Source organism: Sturnus vulgaris, chromosome 20, assembly GCF_052056855.1.
Source record: "Sturnus vulgaris isolate bStuVul1 chromosome 20, bStuVul1.hap1, whole genome shotgun sequence".
Lineage (NCBI taxonomy): Eukaryota > Metazoa > Chordata > Aves > Passeriformes > Sturnidae > Sturnus > Sturnus vulgaris.
In genome coordinates this window covers 6,123,553-6,147,667 of record NC_142262.1, presented here as the reverse complement: position 1 = coordinate 6,147,667, position 24,115 = coordinate 6,123,553, and the positions used below count along the sequence as shown (strand labels likewise).

The following is a 24,115-nucleotide window of genomic DNA, read 5'->3' as shown; positions in this document are numbered from 1 at the left end:
TTGCTGCTGGCTGTAGGCAGGAGGGAGACCAGTGCTGTGTGATTTCCAGCATGATGCTCCTGATAATGAGCATATCTTGTGTCTGCCTCCTTGTCTGCCTCCTTCATTCCACTCATGACCCGCAGTGCTTCCAACAGGCTGCTGTTTTATCTCACACCTTTCACTTCTGCCACTGTCGAAGTGATACAGAAATGTTGAAGTATATGTGAATGTCAGACCAGAATTCGGGGAGCTCAGACTCGATGGCAGCTGAGAATTTTGCTTTAATGCATTTGAAGAAATTATGTGAGTTAGTGCTTTGAGAGAAGTCAGTGACTCTGGGTTATGAGCCTGAGATATCTTAGCCTTCTTAACTTCTAATTTCAGTGCTGCTGATGCTTTCCTTTGAAAATGTGAATGCTTGGGACCTCTGAGAGCAAGCTGTGTTCACAGTGCGAAATACAGCAGCATTTTCTCAGTATTTTTGGGCATGTGGCTTTGTAACGATATCTTTTACTGCTCTTTGATGCACTTCCATCCTCATGTGTGGGGGTAGGGAGGAAGTCGAGCCATGGAACCTGGAGCTTTGTGCCTTCTTGCATTTAGTAGAAAAGCCATGAAACCCTTTGGCTCTTCAGGTCTGGAAAATATTGAGACAGTAAGCCCGGAGAGCCTGATCTGTGTAGTGCTTTGCCAAGTCATGACAGTTCCCCTTTTCACTGGCAGTGCAGGGTTGTGCAAGAAGTACCCCTTTGAAGGCTGACTGCAGAGAGCAGGAGACTGTTTCAGCTGGATACTTGGGATTCTGATCGAATTTTCTCAATCTGAATTTTGTAGTATTTCTTCCCCTCTCCAGTCTCTTTTTTGTGATGGTCTTGTGTTGTTTATTTTCCCCGGTGCTGAGCCTGTTTGGCTGCAGTACCCCCTGAGATGTTGCTAGGGGAAAGAGCTCTTGCACAACCAAGTCAGCAGCTGCTCCTGCCCACTCCAGCCCTTCCTGGGCAGGGAATTTAGGGACAGGCTCTGCTGACACTGGAAATGACTTGGCTTGAGGGAGTTGTGAATGTGGCCGGCCCCATTAAGCGTTTTAACAAACAGCCTGAGGGTTCCTCATCCTCCCTGCCCTGAGCTGGGACAGGGGACAGGGATTTTTCCAGTCGCCTTTCAACCAGCAAGTGGCTGTGGGTGCTGCACTGGCTTTTACTGCTCTCCAGGAACATTCATCCTCCCCTTGCTTTAGGAAGAGTTTTTTCTACCTTTATTGTCTAGAACCTATGTTTATAAAGGCCTTTCTTCAGAGCTTTCTTTCATCTCCTCATTTATCTACATGCTTTGCCCAAGAGTTTTCAAGCAATAAAAGGTAGTTCAGTTTAGCACTTGTCCTCCCTCCTCCTCAGGCAGTCTTACAGCCTTGATGAGAGTTGCCCAGGAGCTCTGTGAGGAGGCATGTCTGAACAGAGCCCGTGGGAGTTTGCACAATCCTCCCTCTGCTGAAAAGCAGTGGGGGGGAAAGGGTCAGGTAGTTTGCTTATCTCTTGGATACTCCCCTGAAGGTAAAATCTAGATTTTTGTTCTCTGGACACCACCTTTCACTCCAGGTAGGAGGTAACTCCGTGCTCAGGCTTGTTTATTGTGGGCAGGAAAACAAATATTTTGTGGCAGTAACACCAAGTCTTTTCAGAATATTGATCCCTTAGTGGATGGGTGTTTATGCTGGGCTCTTTTTCCTCTTTAAGGCAAGGATTTCCCCATTATACATTGAATTATACACAGCCTCTGTGCTATGCACCATACAAGTGTCCCTTAGCCATGTTCCTCCTGATTGTCTCCTAATGTTGGAATGGAGAAGCTGAAGTTGGGGAGGAAGGCAGAGAGGAAATGAGGAGGGACAGAAAACGTGGGGGCTGCCTGGGGAGGAAGACAGCGTGGTGGGAGGTGGCTGCTGGAGCAGAGAGAGGCTTGTAAGAGATGGAGAGAGAAACCAAGGTAGGAGCAGCTCAGATGGTCAGGAGCTGTGCTTTGAGGGGAGACTGCTGCATTTCCACTGATGCTCAGACCTCAGGGAAAGCCTTAAATGATTTTCCCTATTGCTCTGACCACATCTTCTCATTGCTGCTTCTCTTGACTCATTGGCCTCCCTCTTGGCCTCCAGTGCAATGTCTCAGCTCCTACCCTGCTTGGTTTGCATTTCTCAAACCTGTCCCTTCTCTCTTCCTCCCCACCTGTCCCAAATTTGCATTGGGGGCCATCTCCTCCCTGCTGTGGTATTGCCTCTGCACTTCTCCCCCCTCACCTCACAGGTAGCTTCTTGTTTTATTGATTCTCTTTCAGCCCCATAAACTCTTTGCATTCCAGCTGTGAGAGATAAAGCATGTACAGCTTCTCCCTGTTGTAAATTCTTTCAGACCATTCCTTTCCAGACGCCTCAGTTATAGCTCAGCTTCCCTGAACTCTTCTAAACAGTTTTCATTCTGCAGGATTAAACTCTTCTCTGCTGATTATTTTGGAGACTGACCTCTTCAATTTTAATCCTTTCTCATTTATTTGCTCTTTTCAGCCAGTTGGGACATCTACAGACTGGTTTGGTTGTGTTACTTCACAGCTATTTATACTTTTAAATGTTGCAGAAAGACCAAACCCAATTGCCATCTCCCAATGAACTGCAGAGCCCTTATTCTGTCCAGGTTGACATGTCAGTGTAGTTTTCATTGGAGATGGATGATGGTAGGACCAGGCTGTGCCAGGGCTGGTGCAGGCTCCTTCCCCTCCCATCCATGGAGGGATGGAGGCTCTGCCTGTTGGTGTAGACACACATGTGTGTGTCCTGGGGGTATCAAGGTTTTCCTTGTGTCCCAAACCACTGCATAAGCTTTCCAAGTCCTCTTGGAAGTCTTCTTGATCTTGACTCACTGAAGCAGCTGCCTGTGGTTCCCACTGGTGCAGAAATGTGCATCAGGTATTCCCAATGTCATGGGCAGGCTGATAATCCCTCCACAAGGGATAACTGTATATTAAATAACCTCTTCTTTTCTTTCCCAGGGCCCTGCACACAAGGATGCCCTCTGTGTCCCCCAAGGTGACCAGCAGCTACATCCAGGGACCCACAGACATTCCTCTTCTTGACAAAACCACGGGCCAGTGCCTGGAGGAGACTGTGGAGCGCTTTCCTGACCGTGAGGCTTTGGTTTTCTGCCGGGATGGGGTTCGGAAGACTTTTGCTCAGCTCAAAGAGGAGGTGAGTGCCTTGTTCACCCCTCAGCTGAGTGGATAACAGCAGGTGTGGTGGAGAAATGGGAAACAGTTCCATTGCTCAGCTCAGGACTGAGATGAGTTGTTTGTGGACTTTCATCCTGGTGCAGAGGGAAGAGCAGCAGGCTTCCAGCACCAATGGGTGTGTGCTGCCTTCATCCTCCTCAGAGCCTTGGGATGGAAGGGAGGAAGTGGCATATGCAAAATGCTGACATCCCATAATGAACATTCATGCTTCAAAATTATCACACTTATCTGGGTTATGGTCTGAGTCCTGGTGTTTTTCTCTGCTGGAGTAGACTCTGCCTTCTGGATTAATCACTCTGGCTATCAGAGATCCTGAGTGTGGGGAAGACTTTTATCAAGCATGAAGGCAATGGAGCAAAGTCAAGGACTGGGGCTCAATATTATATACACAGATGTGTGTGGGTGTGTGCATATACAAATATATGTTTCTCTCTTTTTGGAATGGAGGGACTAACTACCTGGAAAGTTTCTAATAAATGTATGAAATGATCTTTAATAGGAAAGAATTGTTTGGTGGGTTTTTAGGCTTACTATGGTTTTGATCACATCCGTTCACATAAACAAGATTAGCTGTGTTCACCCTGATTCTAAGAAGTAAAATTCAGAACTAAATCAAATGGTTCCTCAAATTCATTTTTCCTACAAGGCAGATTTTATAAATTCATTTGAGAACTTAACAAAACTATAAAACCTTTCCTGAATGTCTCAGAGTATATATACATTTGTGACCTGAAACACACTTACCATCCTGCAAAATAAAGTAGTTGTTGATATAGTGGCTGAATTTGAGTTAACGAATCACAGAATCTCAGAATCATTAATGCTGGAAAAGATTTCAAAGACTGAGTCCAACCTTTGGCCGATCACAACACCATCAAGTAGGTCAGAGTACTGAGTGCAATGTCCAGCAGTTCCTTTAATGCCTCCAGACACAGGACTCCAACACCTCCCTGAGAAGTCCCTTCCAATATTTATTAATCTTTTCTATGTAGAAATTCCTCCTGATGTCCAGCCTGACCCTAGCCTGGTGCAGTTTGTGGCCATTTCCTCCCATCCTGTGCCTGTTCCCTGGGAGCAGAGCCTGACTCCCACCTGGCTGCACTCTCCTGTCAGGGAGTTGCAGAGAGGAGGAAAGTTCTCTCTGAGCCTCCTGTTCTCCAGGCTGAGCCCCTCCAGCTTCCCCAGTCACTCCTCACTGGAATTAAGAGGACAAGAACCCAAACCTGGTCAAAAATCACCTGATAGAATTTTCTTCACCCAAATGCTTTTTGAAGTGAGTGACACCCAGAAGGGAGGCAGATCCAACAGTGTGGTTGGGCCCAGAATATGGGTAAGGCTTGGTCCAAAGTGGAATTGATGAGGAATTTGGCAGTAGTCTTTGGGCAAGAAGTAACTTGCAACAACATAATTGCCTGTTTTGATTTCCTTTCTGCTTTGTTGTGTTATTCCAGGTTTGTTATTTTTATGCTTTCAGTAACCTGCTTTCAGTTTCACTGCATCCTGTGTGTGATCCTCAGGCTCTTGTGTTGTGTTTTTCAGGTGGACCAAGCAGCAGCTGGACTTCTGGCCCTTGGTCTGAGGAAGGGAGACCGGCTGGGGATGTGGGGACCCAATAGATACGAGTGGGTTCTCATGCAGTTTGCAACTGCCCAGGCAGGAATCATCCTGGTAAGGAGTTTGCTGTGTCTGGGTTTTAGAATTCTACTGGGGAAGGAAACAAAGAAGCAGTAGGAAATGCAGGAGAAAAAAAGTGTTTGTCTCTTTTTTCCATGCTCTTACCTGGCATGTCATCTATAGCTGAATCAAGTATTTAAGGAAGATCTGTGCAGCTCTCTGCATCTTCATCCTCCACTAGGGAAGCAGGCTGCAGAGGGAGGAGCAGCAAAAAAGTGCTGGCAATGGCTGTTAATAGGAGATGTGCTTTTCTCTACAGGCCCATTTTTATGTGGGATGTTGCTGTCCTATCCAGTTACCAGCTGGTTGGAAATGTATTGCTCCATGGAACAAAGGCTCACTTAAAAATCTAGTCCAGGCTGTATATCCCTAAAAGCCAATTTTCATTTGATAGCCCGACCAAAGTGCACCATATTTTAGCTGTGCACTGTGTTGAGATCTGTACCCTGCCTTCTGCTCCATTTCCTCCATCCTGGTTCATTCAGTGTCTGCAGGAATAGGGTGGAAGAGCGTGGCTCAGCAGGAGCCTGTGGGTGAGCTTAACTCCAGAGGCCACTCTGTGGAGAAGGTTTTATCATGGCTGTCCATCAAGAAACATGACTTGTACAAGAGTTTTGTTCTAGTTTAGGGATTTGATCAACTCCTGTGAGACAGCAGGTCTGGTTTCTGTTTCTGAAGCTCTGTTTTGACTATGTGACCTCACATACATCTCTTTTCCCATTGTTTTCTTTCACACAAACACAGAATTCAGATATATTTTCTGTGAGTGTGGAATCCCTGTGGTAGTGAGCTCTTAGTTCTCTGTTGGAGGAGAGGCTCTGAGTGCAGCTTAACCCAACTTTTCTGTTGGAATCTGTGTTGGGGGGAGGGTGTTCAAGGCAAGAAGGTGAACAAAATTCTTGTTTCTGGCTCCTCAGGTATCTGTGAATCCAGCCTACCAGGCCTCTGAGCTGGAGTTCGTGCTCAGGAAGGTTTGTATGGCATTGAACTGTCTGTTGAAGGGGACTGGGGAGGACAGGATGAGCTGCTCAAGATTTGGGTGTATGGGAAGAGCTGGCTGGAGAGTGGGGCTGGTGTTGGATGTGTAGTTCAGTGGCCACACTTCTTGCTGCTCCCTGTGGCTGCCACTCTGATGGAACCTGCTGTATCCTCATGCCTCTGTCTCTGCTAACAGCCTGTACTACCCCAACCCAACCACCCCTGTCAGCAATCATTTATGAGGGAAAAAATGCAGCACTTGATACTTCCTCTTTACTCCTCCTGCTCAGGGCAAAAATCTGGGGACTCCACCTTGAAAGTAGAACCTCAGAAAAGACCTCATTTAACCTCAGAAAGGACCAGTCTGCTTGGTAGCTTGATTTCTCCTTCCCAGATTTGTCTGAGGCTGGCTGGCCTTGGATTTAAGGTGGTTTTAAGTCTTAGGTATTGCCACTGTTTAACATCTCTTTGCTGTCTGATCCTGCCAGCTCACCTACCCTTGAATACCTGCCTGGGTCTGAGTTTGTGATGCCCAGAGCACTGATCAATTTAAACAGTTCAGGCTCCCTTGCTAAAATAATGAGGAATTCAGGTTATTAAACATTTGATGGCTAAAAATTAAGATCAAGCAGCTAATTTTTTCACTGTGGTTTGTTCAGCTGTAAATGAAAGGCTGATATTAGAAGAGATGGAGCCACTTCTGAATGTTCCCAGCACCATCCAAATTAGTTTTACCGAGAAAGTGGATAATTCCTAGGAAATTTCTTTTGTATCAGTAACTCTGTAGTGGGTTGTTGGGCTGCAATTTGAATTCTTGTTTCATCCTTTATTTAATCCTCTCAGCAGTGCTGCTGGTCACTCCTGTTCTCATGCATTGGGGGTGAGCCCAGTGCTGCAGTGGAGCACCATCTCCTCCAGGGTGGGTGTCCCTGGGCTTCTCTGTCCTATTGCAATCTGCATCCCAGTTCTTCCCGTTTTCCCCAGCAAGGCTTTGGTTTTAATTTTTATCTCTTCTGATGTAATTTGGAATGTTGATGGGGTAAGAGCAGAAATGTGCTCCATTGGGAATTGCTCCAGTCTTGCCCTTCCAGATTTGCCAGCATTCCCAGCTTTATTATGCACCTTTGACACTGAGATGTCTGGAGTTCCTCACCACCCTAAGGATTTGTTTATTGGGTTTGTTTATTTGCATAACAACATTTCTGAAGACTTTAGGGCTTTTTCTGTTGGATCCTGTCCATCTGTTCAGTCCAATTGGTATATGTGGAATTCTGTGTGAAATAACCATTCCTTGGATTCCTACTCTATTCCCAGGGCTTTGTAAAAGCAAACTGATGACGAGTTTTCATATTTTGCATTCTTTGAAGGCAGGTCTGGTGCCATTCAGGTTGAGACCAAGTGGGAGAGGGCCCCAACCAGAGACTCTGATTTTGTGCAACATCAGCCCTTCAATCAGCCCTTGTCCCCTCACACAGCATCTATTTTTCAGAGCTGGTTCAACCAGAATTGTAGTTTGAAGGAATTAGTAGTAAAAAGTTGCAGAGGCCCAAAACAACCTCAGTCCCCTGGGTTTTGGGCAGCCTGTTCCAGAAAATAGAGCAAATGTTTATCTTCCTTTCTGACAAAGCCCAGAGGCTACTTACAAATAATTTATTGGCGTAGCCTTTGTCTCCTTATTTCCCAGACTCTTGGAAAATGAGAGCAGCTGAGTAAATAATTTATGTAAATAGTTTATTGGACACAAATGCATTTTTTGGAAGATGAAAACGATTTGCAAATCTGGGTCAAATTCAACAAATCTCTGCTGCTGAAAAAGGAATTAAAATTCTTGGAATAATGAAGGTGTTTTGTTATGGGATTATGTAAATGTAAGGGTTGAATGAAAAATGTTTTCATTTTCAAAATAGTGCTTTAAAAAGAGGTGGAAAAATCTTAGGAAAAGGAGCACCTCAAAAAATGCCACAAAAAAATCTTGGCTTGATCTTTAAGGCAGATTTTAGAAATCCTTGTTTTTCCAAATTTCCTCAAAAATCCTCATTCCAGATCAACACAAATTAATTTGTTTTAACTTTATTTATTTATTCATATTTTGAGACTGGGCTTTTTGTTAGGGTTGAGACTCATAATCTGGAAAATCAATTATTTGCCTTGTGCTCACAACAAACAATGTTGATCCAGGGCAAAGAGGGAACCTTAGGCTGCAGCTCTGCTTTCTTGACCAAAAATAATCCTCCTGAATCCAGAACTGGGAAGGGGCCCTGGCTGCACAGCTGAATCCAGGCTTGGGATGCTGGGTGTGCAGTGATGGCACAGCACTTCTTTGGGAGGGTTTTAGGAATGCCCCTCTGTCAGGGCTCCTCTGCTTTAGTCATTGGAGAACTTTCCTGTTCCTGTGCTGTTGGTGGCTGCTCTTTATCCTGTCCTGACCACCTAACATGATTTTCATGAGTTTCTGTCTCCCTTCACAGGTTGGCTGTAAGGCACTGGTGTTCCCCACTCAATTTAAAACACAGAAATACTATGATATTCTAAAGCAGTCATGTCCTGAGATAGAAAAATCCAGTCCAGGGGGAATAAAGAGCAAAAGGTGAGTTAGGAACACGTGGTGGCTTTGCACTGACCTCACAGCCATGTCCTGCCTTGTGTCCCCTCAGCTGCACAACACAGGCTTTGCTGGAGGAGGACCCACAGGAGGTCTCATCTGAAGAGAACCAGTTAGGCTGGCCCAGAGGTTTGCCCTGACCAGTGTGCACCTGTCTGGGCACTTTTCTCCTTGTTCTATTATTGCTGATGGTATTTTTCTCTCTGCTAGGCTCCCTGACTTATCCATTGTCATCATGTGTGACTCTAAGCTGCCTGGCACCTTCCACATGGATGAGGTGATGCAGGCTGGGGACAGCAGCCACGTGAAGCAGCTCAGGGCTGTGCAGCAGAGCCTGTCCTGCAGTGAGCCCATCAACATCCAGTTCACTTCAGTAGGTGCCCTGCCAGCTCCATGCCCTGCCAGCTCCATGCCCTGGGGTTGGGTTCCTCATGGGGACACAGGAAAAGATGTCTGCAATGCCACACATGGCATTTTCCTCCTATTTCCCTCTGAGACAAAGCTTCAAGCTTCTGCAGTAGGATGGAGAAAGTGTTCCAGCATTTCCCCATCTTGCATTATCTTTGTTCAGCCCTTTGTCAAGAGCTGATGGAGATGAGACAAGGCCAGGTGAATTCTGTTCAGCTGAAATTGGGGTTTTTTTGGGGATTCAGGTGCTGTTAAAGAAGTAAAAACAGTCTCCCAGGTCTGATAGGAAAAAAAACCGTGCAAGATCACCCCCGAGTCTGCCTGAGGAATCTCCCCTGAGCTCATCCTCAGAAAAGGTGGAGTTTCTGCATAATGCCCTGTGTCTTCCAGGGGACAACAGGAAGCCCCAAAGGAGCCACCCTCTCCCACAGGAACATTGTGAATAATGCCCGTCTGATTGGGCTGAGGCTGGGGCTCACACACCAGGTGGGTTTGGTGGGAACAGGGTTTGGGGAGGCTTCCACTGCCACACAGAGACCACGTGTGGAGAGTGCTGATGTTCACTCAGTGGAAGGGCAGGATGTTTTGCTGCAAATGACATTGAGGGATATTAATGCATAGCGTTTTGCATTTCAATGGAGTTCATTGATGTTTCATTTTAGTTTTGTGTGAAGCTTTTTTTTAGGCAAAAAAAGCTATCTTTTTGTGGGGGAAAAACATGAAATTAATGACTTTTCATTTTGGTGAATACTCATTTCAATAATTACAAGATTCTGGATGTTAGCTTTGAATTCTGTTGAATGAAGTTTTAATTTGATTTACATGACTTTGTTTCATGTCATGTTTACAGTCTTATAACTTATCAGGGTATGATCTCTCTATTTGTGGTTTCTTTTAAAAATTTTTAAAGACAAATATTTTCTTTTGAAGTTCTGAAGTACTTTCTAACATATCAGCTTTGATCCAAAGAATAGATTAGTTGTTTCAATCAGTCTTCAGAGCCTTTGGTGATTTAAAAAAAAACAAAGTCAAATGAATAGCATGTGCCAAGTCCTGCATATTTCATGCCTCTCACAGCACTCCCATTCCTCTCTTTTGGCATATAATGTATAAACAATACCAGACCAAGGAGTCCAGCAAGGAAGAGACATTGCAAAATTACAGGATGAAATATTGACATAAAAAACGTCTCAAAGTGATTTTTATTAAAGGCAGGATGTGCCAGTTGCATTTTCACCTAACAGGAACACAGCGGAGTGTCAGATTTCCAGCCAGGCGCATCAGGAGAAATGTCTCAGACTTTTGCTCTTCAGCAGGGAGATGGGCTGGGCACCCCCTGGGCCGTGTCCTCTCCTCACTGCTGTCTGGTTGATCCCAGGAGAGTCGCTGTGGGCTCCCTGCACCTCTCTACCACTGCCTGGCGTCGGTGGGAGGCTGCATGGTGATGGCTCTGCATGGCTCCTCCTGCATCTTCTCATCGCCCAGCTTTGAGGGCAAGGCTGCGCTGGAGGCCGTGTCTCGAGAGAAGTGAGAGCCTGTTTTGCTAAGGAGCAGCTCTTGGCCTCGTGGCTCTGCTTCTTCCCTTGCCCCACCTGCCAGCACCTTGCTTGTGCTCTTTCCTCTCACAGTGGGAGAGGCAGATTTGCTGCTGCTCTCGATTGCACAGGCACTTCAGGAACCAAAGTCTGCCTTTCCAGCTGTGCTTGGGAGTGTGTCACCTTTCTCCTGAAATTCAGGATCCTTCCTGTCATCACAGGGCTCTCTGGCTGGGATGCACAGCGGTGTCTTGGTTTGCCGTGGTTCTGTGTTTTCACATCTGAACACCTGCTCTCCTTTCCCAAGCCCAGCTCTGCTGCTGGGATAGTTGTGTTTCCATATTGTTCCTCAAGTGTAGCTTGGGAAACAACAGAACTGTTGCTGTGTCTTCACCATACGTGTACACGTGTCTCTGTTCTATGCAGATGTATGTCTGTGTGTGCTGATGAGCAGCACATCTGCTCTGCCTGCCCCCGTGCTGCTGCTCTGCAGCCCAGATGGGACAGGAGGGGATGGGACAGGATCTCAGGGATGTGTGCTGAGCTGGGGCTGCCCCCACTTTCCACCTCTGCAGCTTTGGCTTATTTCCCCCCTCTTCTTCCTCAAGGTGCTCCTTTCTGCTTGGCACTCCCACCATGTTCATAGACATGCTCTCCCAGCCGGACTTTGACTCCTATGACCTGTCAAGTCTCCAGGGAGGTAAGTCCCAGAACTCAAATGGAAAAATCCTGAGAACCAGGATATTCCTGGTTCCCTGCTGGGAGGCTGTATTTAGTTTTGTGAACAAGCATCTCTTGTGGTGGGAAGAATTTATTTGCATGAGCCTTGTGTTTTCCCTGTTAATTTGATGCTACATTTCCTTTCCTTGGGGAATTCTTCCATTATTATGTATTTTAGGACTCCTTCATCTGAAGGCAGTGTAGGGAAGGACCTTTCTATTTTAGCTACAAGGGGAGGTGTCAGGAATAGCCTGATTTTCCTCAACTCTTGTCTCTCCAGCCACCACTGTGTGGCAGCAGATGCTTTCTGTGTCTCAGGCTAGTGCAGTCCCTAAGGCAGAGGCAAGCTCAGATTTTTTTTCTCAGACCTGAACTTTCTTTCCTGTTTCTGAATTCATTCATCCCCGTGCTGGAGGGTGTGCTGGAGCTTCCTCTCCTGTCACAGCCCACCTTGGAAATAGCTGGGCAGACCACCAGTCCTTTTGAGTACAGAGAGGTGGTGGTGCTGGAGCATAAGGAAATATTTTAGCAGGTTACCTAATCATCTCTGCTATGTGCAAAATGATCCTGTCTCGTCGTGCTCCCCACCAAAGCCCAAATATTGCCCTGCTCTTCTGCTCTGTCATCCTAGGTTGGAACAGCTGGCAGTGGGATCTACCCTCTCCCAGAAGGGCTGCTCTGTGCAAGGCAAGAGGAAAGGGTTTTGGTTTTATGAGGATGATGCATGAGAGTGTTTGTCCCACTATAAAACTGTGCCTCTTTCTGCTCTGAATCTTTCCATTTTTGGAGAACTGTAGGTTGGATTAGGTTTGTGTTATAGAGTATATTTTCCTATTGAGAAAGGCAAATTGGCCTTGCTGCAGCCTTTGCTTCTAGAACAACTAGGACCTGTATAAAAAGATTTAGGAAGTGTTTTGAGAGGACCCGGTGTATCCCACAGGTCTTGTCAGCTTTAAATCTGGGAGTGCAGAGCCATTTGAGGGACCCCTCCTGGGAATAAATAGCTGGTTTCCAACGTATTTTCCTCTTTTTCCCAGGAATTATTGGAGGTTCTCCTGCTCCCCCTGAGGTCTTGAGGACAATTATGACCAAGATGCACATGCCAGACCTTGTGGTGAGTTGTGGTTGCTGTAACCAGAGCTGCAAGGGGTGTTTGTCATGGTGAGACATCGAGTTTGGGTATCTCTGGACCACAGTGGTACCCGGTGGTCCTGGAGCTGCTGGGACCAGGCTGAAGAGGGAAGGCTCAGAGGGCCTGGAAGGCAGAAGTGGGGGATTCTGCTTGGTTGCTGCTGAGGTGTTTAGGGAAAAAGCTTCTGAAGAAGACAAGGCATCACATTCAATGTCATTAAATGAAATTCTGCTGCTCATTTCAAAACTTTTACTGACATTCAGTTGTACACATTGCCAGCATTATGATGGCAGAGGCAGTGCTGGTTCATGTTGGTGTGGGTGGATGCTGTGGAGCTGTAGAGTTTCTTTCCCCATCCTGGATTTCCTCTAAAACCCCATTGTGTGTTTTTTATCGTGCCTGAGTCAGGCTGTGGGAGTGGTGCCCTGCACATGTGCAGCACCAAATGCTGCACTGCCAGCAGGGCAGTGTGTCCTGCTGCTCCACCACATCCCATCACCCTGGGCAAAAGCCACCAGCAAGGGGGACAGTGGCCCCCTAGGTGCCACATTTCCATGCATCTGCATGGGAATGGCTGAGCCAGAAAAGGACTGTTTTGTTTTACCCTGAAGGAATTTAATTTGGTACCGTGCTGCTTCCCAAGGCTGAGGAAGCAGGCAGTAGTGATGGATAAACATGTGGGTCTGGAAATCACATTAGGCTGTTGTTGTTGGCAGACCCTGACTGCACCAGCACCAGGGTTTTACAGGGACAGCTCTGTGCTCTGCCACAGACTAGGGGAATCCAGGGCATCTGTCCTGAAGCTGTTTTGGATTCATCCAGGTTTTTTTCCTGGGTATAATGCTCTTAATGCCAAGCTAAAAACACCAGGGACAGCCTTGGTGCTGCTGCTTGAACTGTGTCAGGTGACAGCTACCTATTTTTATAGTAAGCTTGAGTTTGGCCTCACAAAATATTTTCAAGCATTACTGTGAGGACTCATTAGGTATCACATGTTCCTTTTTGTAGCAAGAGAAATAATAAAACCCTCCCAAGCAGTTGTGCTGCCCATGGGATAAAGAGGATTAAATCTATATTTGTGCCACTGGTCTCATGTTACTCCTGATCCCTGCAGCCTCAGACAGACACACAGAGACTTGTTGATTTCATCTTTGCAGCAAGAGCTTTATACAGAAGATGTACATAAGAAAATATACAATTCAATTTCTATATAGGAGGCAGAGGAGCTTTCACCCTCTTAAAGGTAATTTACACTGTTACAGAGGAATAAATAGACATATATTTATATAACTCCTTAGGATTAAAAAACATAGTTGAATTGCAACTGTGGCATTGTAATAGCTGTGACAATAACCCACAGTCATCCTGGTGTCCTGCTAGATCCTCTGGAGTGTGGGTGGGAAGGAGAGGAGGGGTGCCTGAGCCAACTGCACCGTGCACACCTTCTCCTCTGGGACATCTTGGTGACCCCACAGGGAATCCAGTCTTCAGATGGCTCCAGTTCTGGGTTCCCAGTACTGCTTCCCTTAAAAGATTTCTGGCCAATTTGGGAGATTGCTGCCTCAGGGCCACCAGCTCTTGGCCACTGCTTCACCTGTCCCCTGAGCCCTGGCCTGCAGGGATCCCCTCTGTGGGAAGGCAGGGGAGTCTCTTTGCACGGCTTGAGGCCAATTTTCCTTATCAAGCAGCTGGGAGAGGGATGCTCCTGCCTTCCCATTTGCTCCCTCTCCCCTGGAATGGGAGAGTCAGTGACCAGCTGGTTGATCAGGGGTGTGGGTTATGTTTCTTCTGGTGAAGATGACTGTGTTCTACTGGCAGGATCTAGCTTGGTTTGCCTTAGTATGGTCATGCATAGTTTAGTTGTTTAAAACGCCTCTTTTAAAATACATAGATGTTGGAAAAGATTGAGAAGGTGGATTCCATCCTTGTGATCAGCAGAGAAGCAGGGATTTGGAGGAGGCTGCAGGTGTTCAGATAGATCAGAAGTGTTTCCTGACAGGCAGGAGAAGCTCAAGGAAGGACTCAGAAGTCAGTAGTTTTCTGATGGTTGAAGTGACCAGTCACCAGGACGGGCCATGCTGGAGCCTGCTAGTGTTGAAAAAGAGAGAAGGACACGTCTTTAAGGGGATTTTTCTAGCAGAGCACTAAACTTGTAACATTTGTCTATTTTAAATCAGTGGATGAAGCCCATACTTGAACATGGAGTCAAGGAGCTGTTACAGCTTCCCACAGCAGAGGAAATGGGTTACTCCTGCCTCTGAGCTACTCTGCCAACTCTCTGTGAGCCCTGAGGAGCTTACCCAAAGTGCTGATGGTCAGGGAGTATTTTCTTGGCAATGGAAGGAAACCCAGAGTGACATTTTTAATGTTCTGAAAATCCAGGGCAGGTGTAGTTTTAGAAACTACCAAGCAGCTTTTCATCTTAAAGGTAGCCAGTGACCCAAGTCAGTCCCCATCCCTGAAATACAGACCCCTGTGTCTGAACCTGCCTGGCTCTCAAGAGGTGCCTGATGAAGTCAGAGGTACTTTCGTAAAATTCATGCTCACCACACTGCAGTGGATTTCTGTACCTGCATTTTGGCACTGACACCTGAAGGCACTGAGCTTTGTCTTCTGCAAGACTGGAATAAATAGTTTCCTATTTCATTAGCACTTGTAAACCTGTTTGAGGGAGCTGGATATAAAGTGCTGCAGAAAAAAACAGGTATTATTGTCATGGTTTTCTTACTCTCACCATGGAGGAGTGAACTGGGATTGAGTTCAGGGCAGGGAAAGAAGATTAAAAAGGGTCAGACCTGTAAATAAACTATGTTTAAATACTGTGGTTTAGAACACTGAAATTTTTCCATGCTTAGAGCAGAACTTTTCCTGCCCTGTATGGAATGACTGGTATTTCCATCTCTAATCCATAAAGCCTTCTGGCACTACAAGAGAAACAACCACTTTAGAAAGGCACAGAAAAGCTGGCATTTTGGTCATAAATTTCCTTTTTCCATCCTGTTGTGCGTATCCTTAGTGAAATGGGGATCAAATGGCCATAACGTGGCACAATGACCAGCTCTGTTCATACAATGCTGTGCAGGATCACTGCACTTTCCTTACCAAATGAGCAAAGGTCCCTTTCCCAAGAGCTTAAAAACTTGCAGGCTCGTTCAAAGCTCTCTGGAATCCATACAAATTTCAGACCTATTTCTGGGATGGGAAAAAGTAAAATTCTTGGGCTGGAGTGATGACAGTTACAGCTTTTTTGCTCCTCTGCAGGCTGAGCTTCATAGCCCTGGTAGTTTCCAGCTGTGGAAGGTGTCTGTGTGATCTGTTTTCACAGTTGGTGTTTGCCTTGGTAGCTGTCAGCAAAAGCTCATTGCTGGAAGGGAAGGCAGCTTCGTCTCTGAATCACCTCCTGGCCCAGGACACCTTGCCCAAAGAATATTTGCTATCTTGAACCTCCCTTCTCTGGGATACTCATTTGAAGGCAAAAGCCATAGTTTTTAAATACCTGACTGTCTTGGAGGGGACTGTAGCTGCAGCAAGGGAAGTGCTGGATCAAGTTCTGCTCCTTTTGGAAGATATCTACTTTCCTATGGTCTGGGCAGTCTGGGGCAAGACTTCCCAGCAATGCCCTGCCCTGGATTTCACATGAGACCTGGAGGACCTTTGTAGGGCAAAGGGCTGAGCATCTCCAGTGGTTAGAAAGGTAAAGCTCGTGTGGTCCCACCTCAGGGTAAGAGTATGGTATTTATTCCTTTTGCATAAGAATTACATCTTGACTTGATATGGGGCTTTGGTGTTAGGACAGGCTGATGTCACCATAGTGCCTGAAGCATGATTGAGTTAAACCCTGTTACAGTGTAGGGCTTTTGGTTTTTGTTCCTAATGTAAAATGATTGCTGCAAAAAGAGATGAAATTTTTCCCATATTGCAATAGAAGCTCTGAAGATTTCAAAGTTGTTCTGTGTGTATTTTCAGGATCCTTACTTCTCTGTTTTGTATTTATTTATTTTGCCCTTACTTTCTGCCCCAGGCCTGTCTTTAGCCCTGTGTTTGCTGACTCCATCCCTGATGCTACAGGCAGGTTCTCTGTTTTGAGAGCTCATGGAGCCAGGAGAACAGAGCAGCTCTGAGCAGAGACGTGTGGGTGGATGGATGAGCTTGCTCTAAGCCAAACCCTGGTGCCATTTAACACCGGTGCCACAAAAGCTGTGCCTAAACGGACCCGTCTTACACGTTCAGTGGCGGCTCCCCTTCCTGGACCTCTTGGTGGGCAGCTTGCAGGAGCGGAGGGCTGGGCTGTCCCTGATGGGCTGTCCCCGCTGCTGGGCTGGCGTGGAGCACGTGTCCTCAGCACGGGTGCGGTTACCTTTCAGCCACCTGCGGCACAGGGAGGAAGAGAGGAGCTTAAAAAAGGGGCAAAGCGTGGAAATCAGAGGGGCAGTGTTGGGAAGGATGAATTAGGAAAACCTTATAAATACGAGTGCCTAGCAAAAGACTTTGAGAATACGGAAAATATAAGCGAAATAGAAATGGTAGCAATTTTCGACTGTGTGGCTGAAAGCAACTGAATGCCTGCAGGCCCCTTTGTTTAGATAATGTTAGATGCTGCCAATACCAAAAAGCAAACAGACATCCTCCCTAGGCATGGTAGGAAGGGTCCCAGATAAAATTTAGAGATAAGAAAAGCAGTAATACATGGTAATATAGTGATTCCTGTAGGTTGCATGCAAATGTTAGAGAATTTGTCTTGTGTATTAGATTGGTTAGTGGAAATTAGAATATTCAACATAGAAGAAGATTTGATGTATTGTAAACGGGAAAATCTCTCTCTTATGCTCTTACTCTCTTCGTTCTTGCTTTCTTAAGCTCTCTTAAGCTCTCTTCTTTTACTCTCACTCTATCCCTCTCTCTGCCCTGCTCTGAGCTGTGGCTGCAGGTCCTAGCAGGGCCTTATATACACCCACACCCTACGAAATAAACAGCAAACTTTAAGACCAGAATAAAGAGAGCTCCTGAGTTTGTCCCGACCGTCCCAAGGCAGCGATTCCCGCAGGGCAGGGTAGGGAGGGAGCTGTGCCATACTTGTGCAGAGGTGCCAGCTGGCAGTTGCAGTGCCAGGGGTTTCGGGAGATGCTCAGAGTCTCCATCTTGTCGAAAGGGAAGTTTCGGGGCAGCTGGCTGAGCCGGTTGTTCTCCAGGTGAGCAGTTTTCAGCACGGTCACGCCAGCAAACGCGTTGTCTGCAAACTGAAACACAGGATTTCTGCTGAGGAATGGGGACTCCAAACCTGTTCCAGACTTTTAAGTGTCATAAGAACAAGGCACTGGGGCGTGTTGCCTAGAGAAGTTGTGGATGTGCCATCCCTGGAAGTGTTCAAGGCCAGGCTGGACAGGGCTAGGAGCAACCTATCCCCTTTTGGAAAGGGATGATCTTTAATGCCCCTTCCAACCCAGGCCATTCTGTCATTCTGTGAAGCATGGTGTGAGCAGGGAGCTGGCTTGCTGGAAGCTCTGTACACTTGAGAGGCAGCAGGCTGGTGGGCTCATGGGTGATGGAGTCTCCTACAAGGACAGCTATGTCCCAAATCCATGTGGGATTGTCTTTGCGGCCACATCCCTAAATAAATTGCAGTCTGGCAACTCTTTTTATTTGTGAGCCATACTTCTCCCTTCTAAATGAAGATATTTTATGGTATATTCCTTTCTAAGGCTGGAAATCCTCCCAAGGCCCGTTGCCTTGCCTGTCCTGGAGCCACTGAAGGAGGAGTGTTTGTGGCCTCTGAAGGGGCTGTAGACTTTGGCAGTACCTAGGGGCTCTGAGTGGAAAGTTACACTTGGCATCTCAGCAATGTAGAAATACAGGCAGGTTTCCAGCACCTCAGCCTCCTCCATTTTTTCTCATTTCCAGCAGATTATTTTTGCGGGGGATGCTGTAAAATTTGGGGTTTTTTTGTTTTCTAGGTTGACAGGGAGGCTTTAAGGTAGAACCTCCCTCAAGAAAGCTGCCACAAAGCAAGAGAGGCTGTAGAAAGCTGAAGATTTTAAAGTTATTCTGTGTGTATTTTCAGGATCCTTACTTCTCTATTTTATATTTATTTACATGTTTTGCCCTTACTTTCTGCCCTGACTCTGCAGCCCTCTCATCTCTTCCCTGAGGCCTCATCCCTGACATTTTTCAGCTCAAGTTGGAAAGCTGTTGATAGCAAACCCCTCGACAGAAACTTCCATGGCAGTGATGGATTGGAGAGGGGCTCCCTGACAAAGCACAAAGCTCTTCTTGGCTATGACAAGCCATTTCTCCCCCTCTCAAAGCAGGGGAAAAGCTTACACAAAAGTTTGGTGAGGACACTCACCAGGTCTTCCCAAAACCTCCCAGCCCCAGGAGCTGTGCTCCCTTTTCAGAAAAGAACCTTGCACTTCTCATGGACCATCAGGGCGTGTTCATGCTCTCTAAGCTGAAAAGCTTGACAGAGGCACTATTTTAAGCCATGAACTTTTGTCATCTTCCAAATTAAGCGTTGCTGGATGGGATTAGAGCTTAGCTAGGAGACTCCCAGATCCTGTAGCTGTTGGACAGTCAGCATTGCTAGACTTCTTCCAAAACGGAGCTGACCTCAGGAGGCTGGGCTGTGCTGACAGCAGAGCTGCTCTGAGGGATGCTGGCATGCTGTGCAGAGGGAGGGAGGGTTGGACAGTGGTGTTACTGTCTCAGCTGCTCATTCCTCTCCCAGCCCCATGAGAAGAGTCCACATCTGCTGCTCACAGCTGCCGAGCTGCCTGCCAGAGCGTGTCTTTGGGAAGAAAAGGGTGATTTTTATCCCTTATTTGGATGGAGGATTACTGCTGTTCAGTTATTTTACACTGAATATGCAGACAGGGGTCTCATGTTGAGGTACAAGGAGGGTCCTGGCCTGTGCAACACAGTCCTGTGGGGTCTGTGATGCTGGGGAGGAATGGGAGCTCTGTGCTGGAGCCTGTAGGCTGCCCTTCCTTTTGCTCAAATGTCATTTAGGTTGGAGTAGAATTGCATGAGTTTACACTTGATCAGCTCCAAAATCTTGCAGCCATGCAGGGAAGAGCTAAGGACAGCATGTTTGTGAAGGAGAAAGGGCTGCAGTCAAGGTGCCAGCAGCACTTAGAGCATTTGATGGTGATTTCCTGGATCATGCAGCCTCTGTGATTAGATGTCTCTTAGCAGTGCAAAGGTCACACGTGGGCTGTTTGTGTATGGGGCCTTTGAGGATTTGAAGGGAAAATGCTGAGCTAGAAGCTTTGTATTTGCAAGCCCTAAAGCTGCAGAAGCCACACCTATTAGTGCTGGTCCCATAAACTGATGTCCTGTCGGGCTGCAGGGGAGGAAAGGAGGCACTGGGTGCACAAGAGCCTTTTAAATTCCTGTCCACAGGTGGTCACTGTTAAAAAAATAAGTCCTTTTTTCTAGCTCGAATTGTTAACCATTGTTTCTTGGCCAAACCAAGGATGCTTGTCCTGGAACACCCTAGAGTCTGTTTTCTTCAACATGTAACCTGGGACTTTGATATCTCTAGCTGGTTCAGCATTATGCTGCAATATTTGACTGAAAATGCCTTAGAACTGAGTCTACAGAAGTGCTATCACAACACATCTAAGGTCTTGCTAGTAAGGTCAGTAGATCCTTTTCAGGTGTTAAGTTTGCTCAGGTTAATGCTCAGAGTGGACAAGGGCTTAAATACTGAAGTATTACTGAACTGGTTTAGTTAGTGTTGTTCTGCACCTGGACAAGCTGCAATTCCAGTTTTTGAGCTTTTTGGGATGCTATATCCCTTTGAAAACTCTGTTTTGATGCATTTCTTGTAGCTTTCATGTGATCTGCTCATCCCTGTGAGACTGTCTGAGTTGTGAGGAAAAAGAGAATTTCTTCCCATTCTTCCTGCATGTGGTGGGTGTTGCTTTACCATGCAGTCCCAGCCTGCCTCACCTGGATGCTCTTTGGGCTTCCTGGCAAAGCATCATCCCAGGGAGAACTGTTCTGTTCTGTTCTGTTCTGCCTGCAGCACCCTCCCTTTCCAGCCATGGGGGATCCACCCAGGACATCAGGATGCTGTGCTGGGTTCTGCAGCACTGCCTGGCTTTTCAAAGGTCCTAACACAAGTGATTTTCTGAGTGTGATGCTTCTGCCTGTGGATCCTGCTTTCTCACAGAAAAAGGAGGGGGTTGTTTTGCCCTTCAGGATACCTGAATGTCCCTCCTCCCCTCCAGTGGGAACAGGGCTCCTTTGTAAGATGCTGCGAGAGTTCCTTCTGAGAGCATCAATAAACAAACCTTTCTTTGTAACGTGTCAGGTTGGGAGGCAGTGGGGAGGTGAAGTCTGCACCCTCACCTGTCTGCAAGGCAGGGGTAAGAAACCAGGACTATTCACAGCCCCTCCAAGGAGTGTCCCTCTCCCAGCCTAGTGCAGGTACCTGGCCTGAGCAAAGGAGGCAGAGAAGTTCAGCTCTGCAGGTGGAAGTGCCCTCCACTACAAAGGGACATGCTCACTTCTCATCCCTCACCTTGTTTCTGGGAGTATGGAAGGTTCCTAGTTGTCCTGGAGCATTCCAGATACCTTTCTCAGTGTCTGGTGTCAACTCCAGCTTGGGAGGGAATGCCTTACATCCATCCAGAGGGCTTAATCAGTTCCAGATAATTTGGTTTTGCATAAATAACTCAGCAGAGGGGTGGGGTGTGCTCTCTCATCCCTTGCTTGAGCCATGTCAGGGTGTTGTCAGTGCCTTGCTGCCTGCAGAGCCTGCAGACCTGCATCTCCCCTCTCCTCTGCAAGGGAGGGATGGCAAACCAAGGGCTTTGCAAAGGGGAAAAAAACCAAGCCCCATGTTTCTGATCTGGAGCAAGTGGAAGGAGAAAGGACTCACCTTCTTCAGTTTCATGTTGTCCAGGTGGAGTGTCTGCAGGTATCGCCCGAAGGACTGGAAGGCGTTGTCAGGGATGACCTCGATTGGGTTATGAGAAAGCTTCAGCTCCTCCAGCACTCTCAGCTTACTCATTGCACTCACAGGGTAGCTGCTCAGCTGGTTCTTGTCCAGGTGGAGGACAGCAAGGTTCTCTACATCCTCCATGGCCCCAGGTAGGAGGTTGGTGAGGGAGTTGTCAGAGAGGAAAAGCCAGCGCAGATCTTTAGCCCCACTGAAGACCCCTGGTTTCAGCTCCCGGATTTTATTGCTGCCCAAGTGCAGGATGAAGAGGTTGACAAGAGGGGAGAGGAGCCCTTTGGATAGGTCTGGGATCTTGTTCTTGTCCAGGTACAGGTAGGTGAGATCAGAGAGGTCATTGAAGGCTCCTGGCTTTATGACACTGATCTGGTTGTCGGTGAGATAGAGGTAGACCAGGCTCTTGAGCCCCCGGAAGGCTCCACTGGAGATCTCCTTGATCCGAGAGCTCTGCAGGTGCAGGGACACCAGATTCTTCATGTCACGGAAGCCATTGGTGGGCAGGACGGGGAAGTTGTTCCTCTGCAGGTTGAGGAGCCGGGTCTGCTCAGGCACTTTGGGGATCTTCTTCAGCCCCACGTTGTCACAGATGACGTGCTGCAGGTCTCCACCGTGGCAGTGGCAGCTGGGGGGACATGCCTGCATGGTGGAGACAAGGCATGCCAGCAGGCTGAAGACACTGAGGAGGAAGCCTGACCCATTCATGGTCAGATCTGGAATTAAGTGTGGTGGGAAGAGAAGCGGGAGGAGGAGAGTGATGGGTGGGAGAGGGAGAGAGAGAGTAACCGGGTTTGCAGCATACTGAACACAGCCCTATTTATAATGTTATTAAAAAGCAAAATCCCTTCCCACAAACCACAGGCAGCAGCCAGTTGGAAACAACTGGCTTTGGGAACTTACTGTGAGCTTAACCCCTTGGCACCAGGCAGGGGAGTGTCCACGGCCCTGCTGCTGAGCGATGTGCAGGGGTAGTTTTCATCTCTGGAGGAAAATGGGAGGCAAATACTCAGGAAGAACCAATGCAGACCTGCTGTGTGGAGAACCCCCTGAGCAGGGCCCAGATTCATCTGCAGGGGGGAAAACAGCTTGTTTTGGTTGAACAGCATAGCAGGGAGCGCTGCTGAGCTCCACAGCCACCTCCCACGGGAGCTTCCAGCAGGCTCTGGGGTTCTCTTTAGCCTCAGGTGTTTTGGGGAGAAGCACCTGGTCCTGTTCTCAGAGAGGAAGGGTCCTGGTGGGGGATGGGGAACCTTTTTCACTGATTCGAGAAGAGTTTGCCTAAACAGGGATTGGAGAAGGTGGGAGTGCTGTGAGGTCATGCCAAAGGCCAACAGTGCTGCAGTTGCTCTTGCAATGCAAAATTTTGGTTGAGCACTTCCAGATCCAGGCTGCACTGAAGAGCTCCAAGAAAGGGAGCACAAAGACAGCCTTCATTTCTACTGTGTCTTTTCTTTCTTATGAACAGCTGAGGATAATATGGCCATGCTCAGGATACCTAGTGCCTTCCAACAAGGGATGGGGCAGCATCAGAGCCTGCAGGGAAGTGGTGGGACATAGGCTGGTGGATATGAAATGCCAGACAGCGGTGTAGAGGTAGGTGGCAGTGCCTGTGGCTCTCCAGGCAGAGCTGTGGAAAGGGAAAAGTGTTGGCATTGGTAAAGGGATGGAGAGGTAGCAAAGTAAAAAAGTCACGTCTGGATCTGGGAGTGGCATCTGCCTTGGCTCCTGGCTTAGGGTAGCAACAGTGGCGAAGGTGAATTAACACCACCAGAGATGTCCCCTGCTCTCCCAATAAAGAAGGCTAAAGCAAAGCAGTTAAAAGCCCCAGCGCCTGCTTCTGTGAGTGTGAAGAGAGCAATCCAGGGGTTGTGGGCTGGGGTTTGGAACTGGAACATTTTGAACTGATTTCCAGCCAGTTCCTGGCTGCAGCAAACAGCTGAGACGCGAGCACATAACTGTGAGCTTGTTGAGATTTCTGCTCCTGAGGCTGGCTGCAGAGCCCCAGCGGAGCCTGTGCAGGGGCGAGACGGGCTCAAGAAAGGGAGGAAATCCAAGGGCTGACTTAGGACACAGACTGGCTTATTCAGAGAGATTTCTGGGTTTTTCCATTGTTGCAGGAGGAATCAGCAGGCGCCACGGAGCGCTCCGGACCGCGTTATGCAAGCGGCCTGGCAGCCCTGCCCTGGTCAGCAGCTGTCAGGCTGAGCAGTGTGTGCACTGCAGGACTCATCTGGGGGAGAAAACAGGCTTCTGGGGTGGGAATGTGGTTCTGGTGAGCTGGTGAACAATGATGTAATGTGGGACCTCGGTGCAAACCAGGTCATGTCAGGCTTTCTGTGTTTGCTCTGACATAGAGCAGCTCACCTCAGCACCAAGAGCTTCTCACCTCTGGAGAGATGCTCTGACCTTGGCAGCTCCAGGCTCCTGCTGGAGGGACCTCCTGGTTAATACAGGGTTTAAAACTCTTTGATCAAAACAATGGTATTTTGGCTCATGCCTGGTTCAGTAGGCACCACAATAGTCATGCACGTGCTTTTCTCTCTGGAGAAGCTCTTTGAGTGCCTTGGTCAGGACCTTTGGGACAGAGAAACAGGAGATAGACAGAACCTTCTGTGTGTTCCTTTGCCTCTTCGATTTGCTGTTCCATGATTCTGAGAGTGCCCCTGACTGTGCACTGCTCATAAAGCTCAGACAGGGAGCTGGGTGAATGATTGGAAAAGAGAAAAAAAAATCACCTTTGAAGTATAATCTTCTATCTACCAATTGATTTTATTTTTTCTCTCTGAGCAGGTTCAACCACTTAAATTTTCACTGTAATCATTTGATGAACAATTCCTGCAGTTATGTTATTCTGT

At 47.5% G+C, this 24,115-nt stretch overlaps 2 protein-coding genes across 4 annotated transcripts in view; one reads left to right on the top strand and one right to left on the bottom strand.

Moving 5' to 3' along the window:
• Window positions 1-24,115, top strand: part of ACSF2 (acyl-CoA synthetase family member 2) — a 35,896-nt gene that overhangs the window by 2,366 nt on the left and 9,415 nt on the right. For both annotated transcript variants that reach the window (XR_015807749.1, XM_014878215.2), the window contains exons 2-10: window positions 3,019-3,214; window positions 4,795-4,923; window positions 5,847-5,900; window positions 8,376-8,494; window positions 8,720-8,882; window positions 9,308-9,403; window positions 10,296-10,444; window positions 11,061-11,152; window positions 12,210-12,286. Coding sequence is in view for 1 of the 2 variants with exons in the window: in XM_014878215.2 (XP_014733701.2) it covers window positions 3,019-3,214; window positions 4,795-4,923; window positions 5,847-5,900; window positions 8,376-8,494; window positions 8,720-8,882; window positions 9,308-9,403; window positions 10,296-10,444; window positions 11,061-11,152; window positions 12,210-12,286 (1,075 nt within the window). In the remaining variant the exon portion in view is untranslated. The remainder of the gene's footprint in view (window positions 1-3,018; window positions 3,215-4,794; window positions 4,924-5,846; window positions 5,901-8,375; window positions 8,495-8,719; window positions 8,883-9,307; window positions 9,404-10,295; window positions 10,445-11,060; window positions 11,153-12,209; window positions 12,287-24,115) is intronic.
• CHAD (chondroadherin) lies at window positions 13,612-22,070 on the bottom strand. Of its 2 annotated transcripts, none has more exons than XM_014878217.2 (4): window positions 21,186-22,070; window positions 17,378-17,541; window positions 16,527-16,672; window positions 13,612-14,392 (listed from the first exon to the last, which is right to left on the bottom strand). In XM_014878217.2, the coding sequence occupies exons 1-3, from the start codon at window positions 21,963-21,965 to the stop codon at window positions 16,531-16,533; spliced, it is 1,086 nt and encodes a 361-aa protein (XP_014733703.2). In that variant the 5' UTR covers window positions 21,966-22,070; the 3' UTR covers window positions 13,612-14,392; window positions 16,527-16,530. The 2 variants fall into 2 exon arrangements, with proteins under 2 accessions (XP_014733703.2, XP_014733702.2); XM_014878216.2 differs by having other exon boundaries at window positions 13,612-14,389.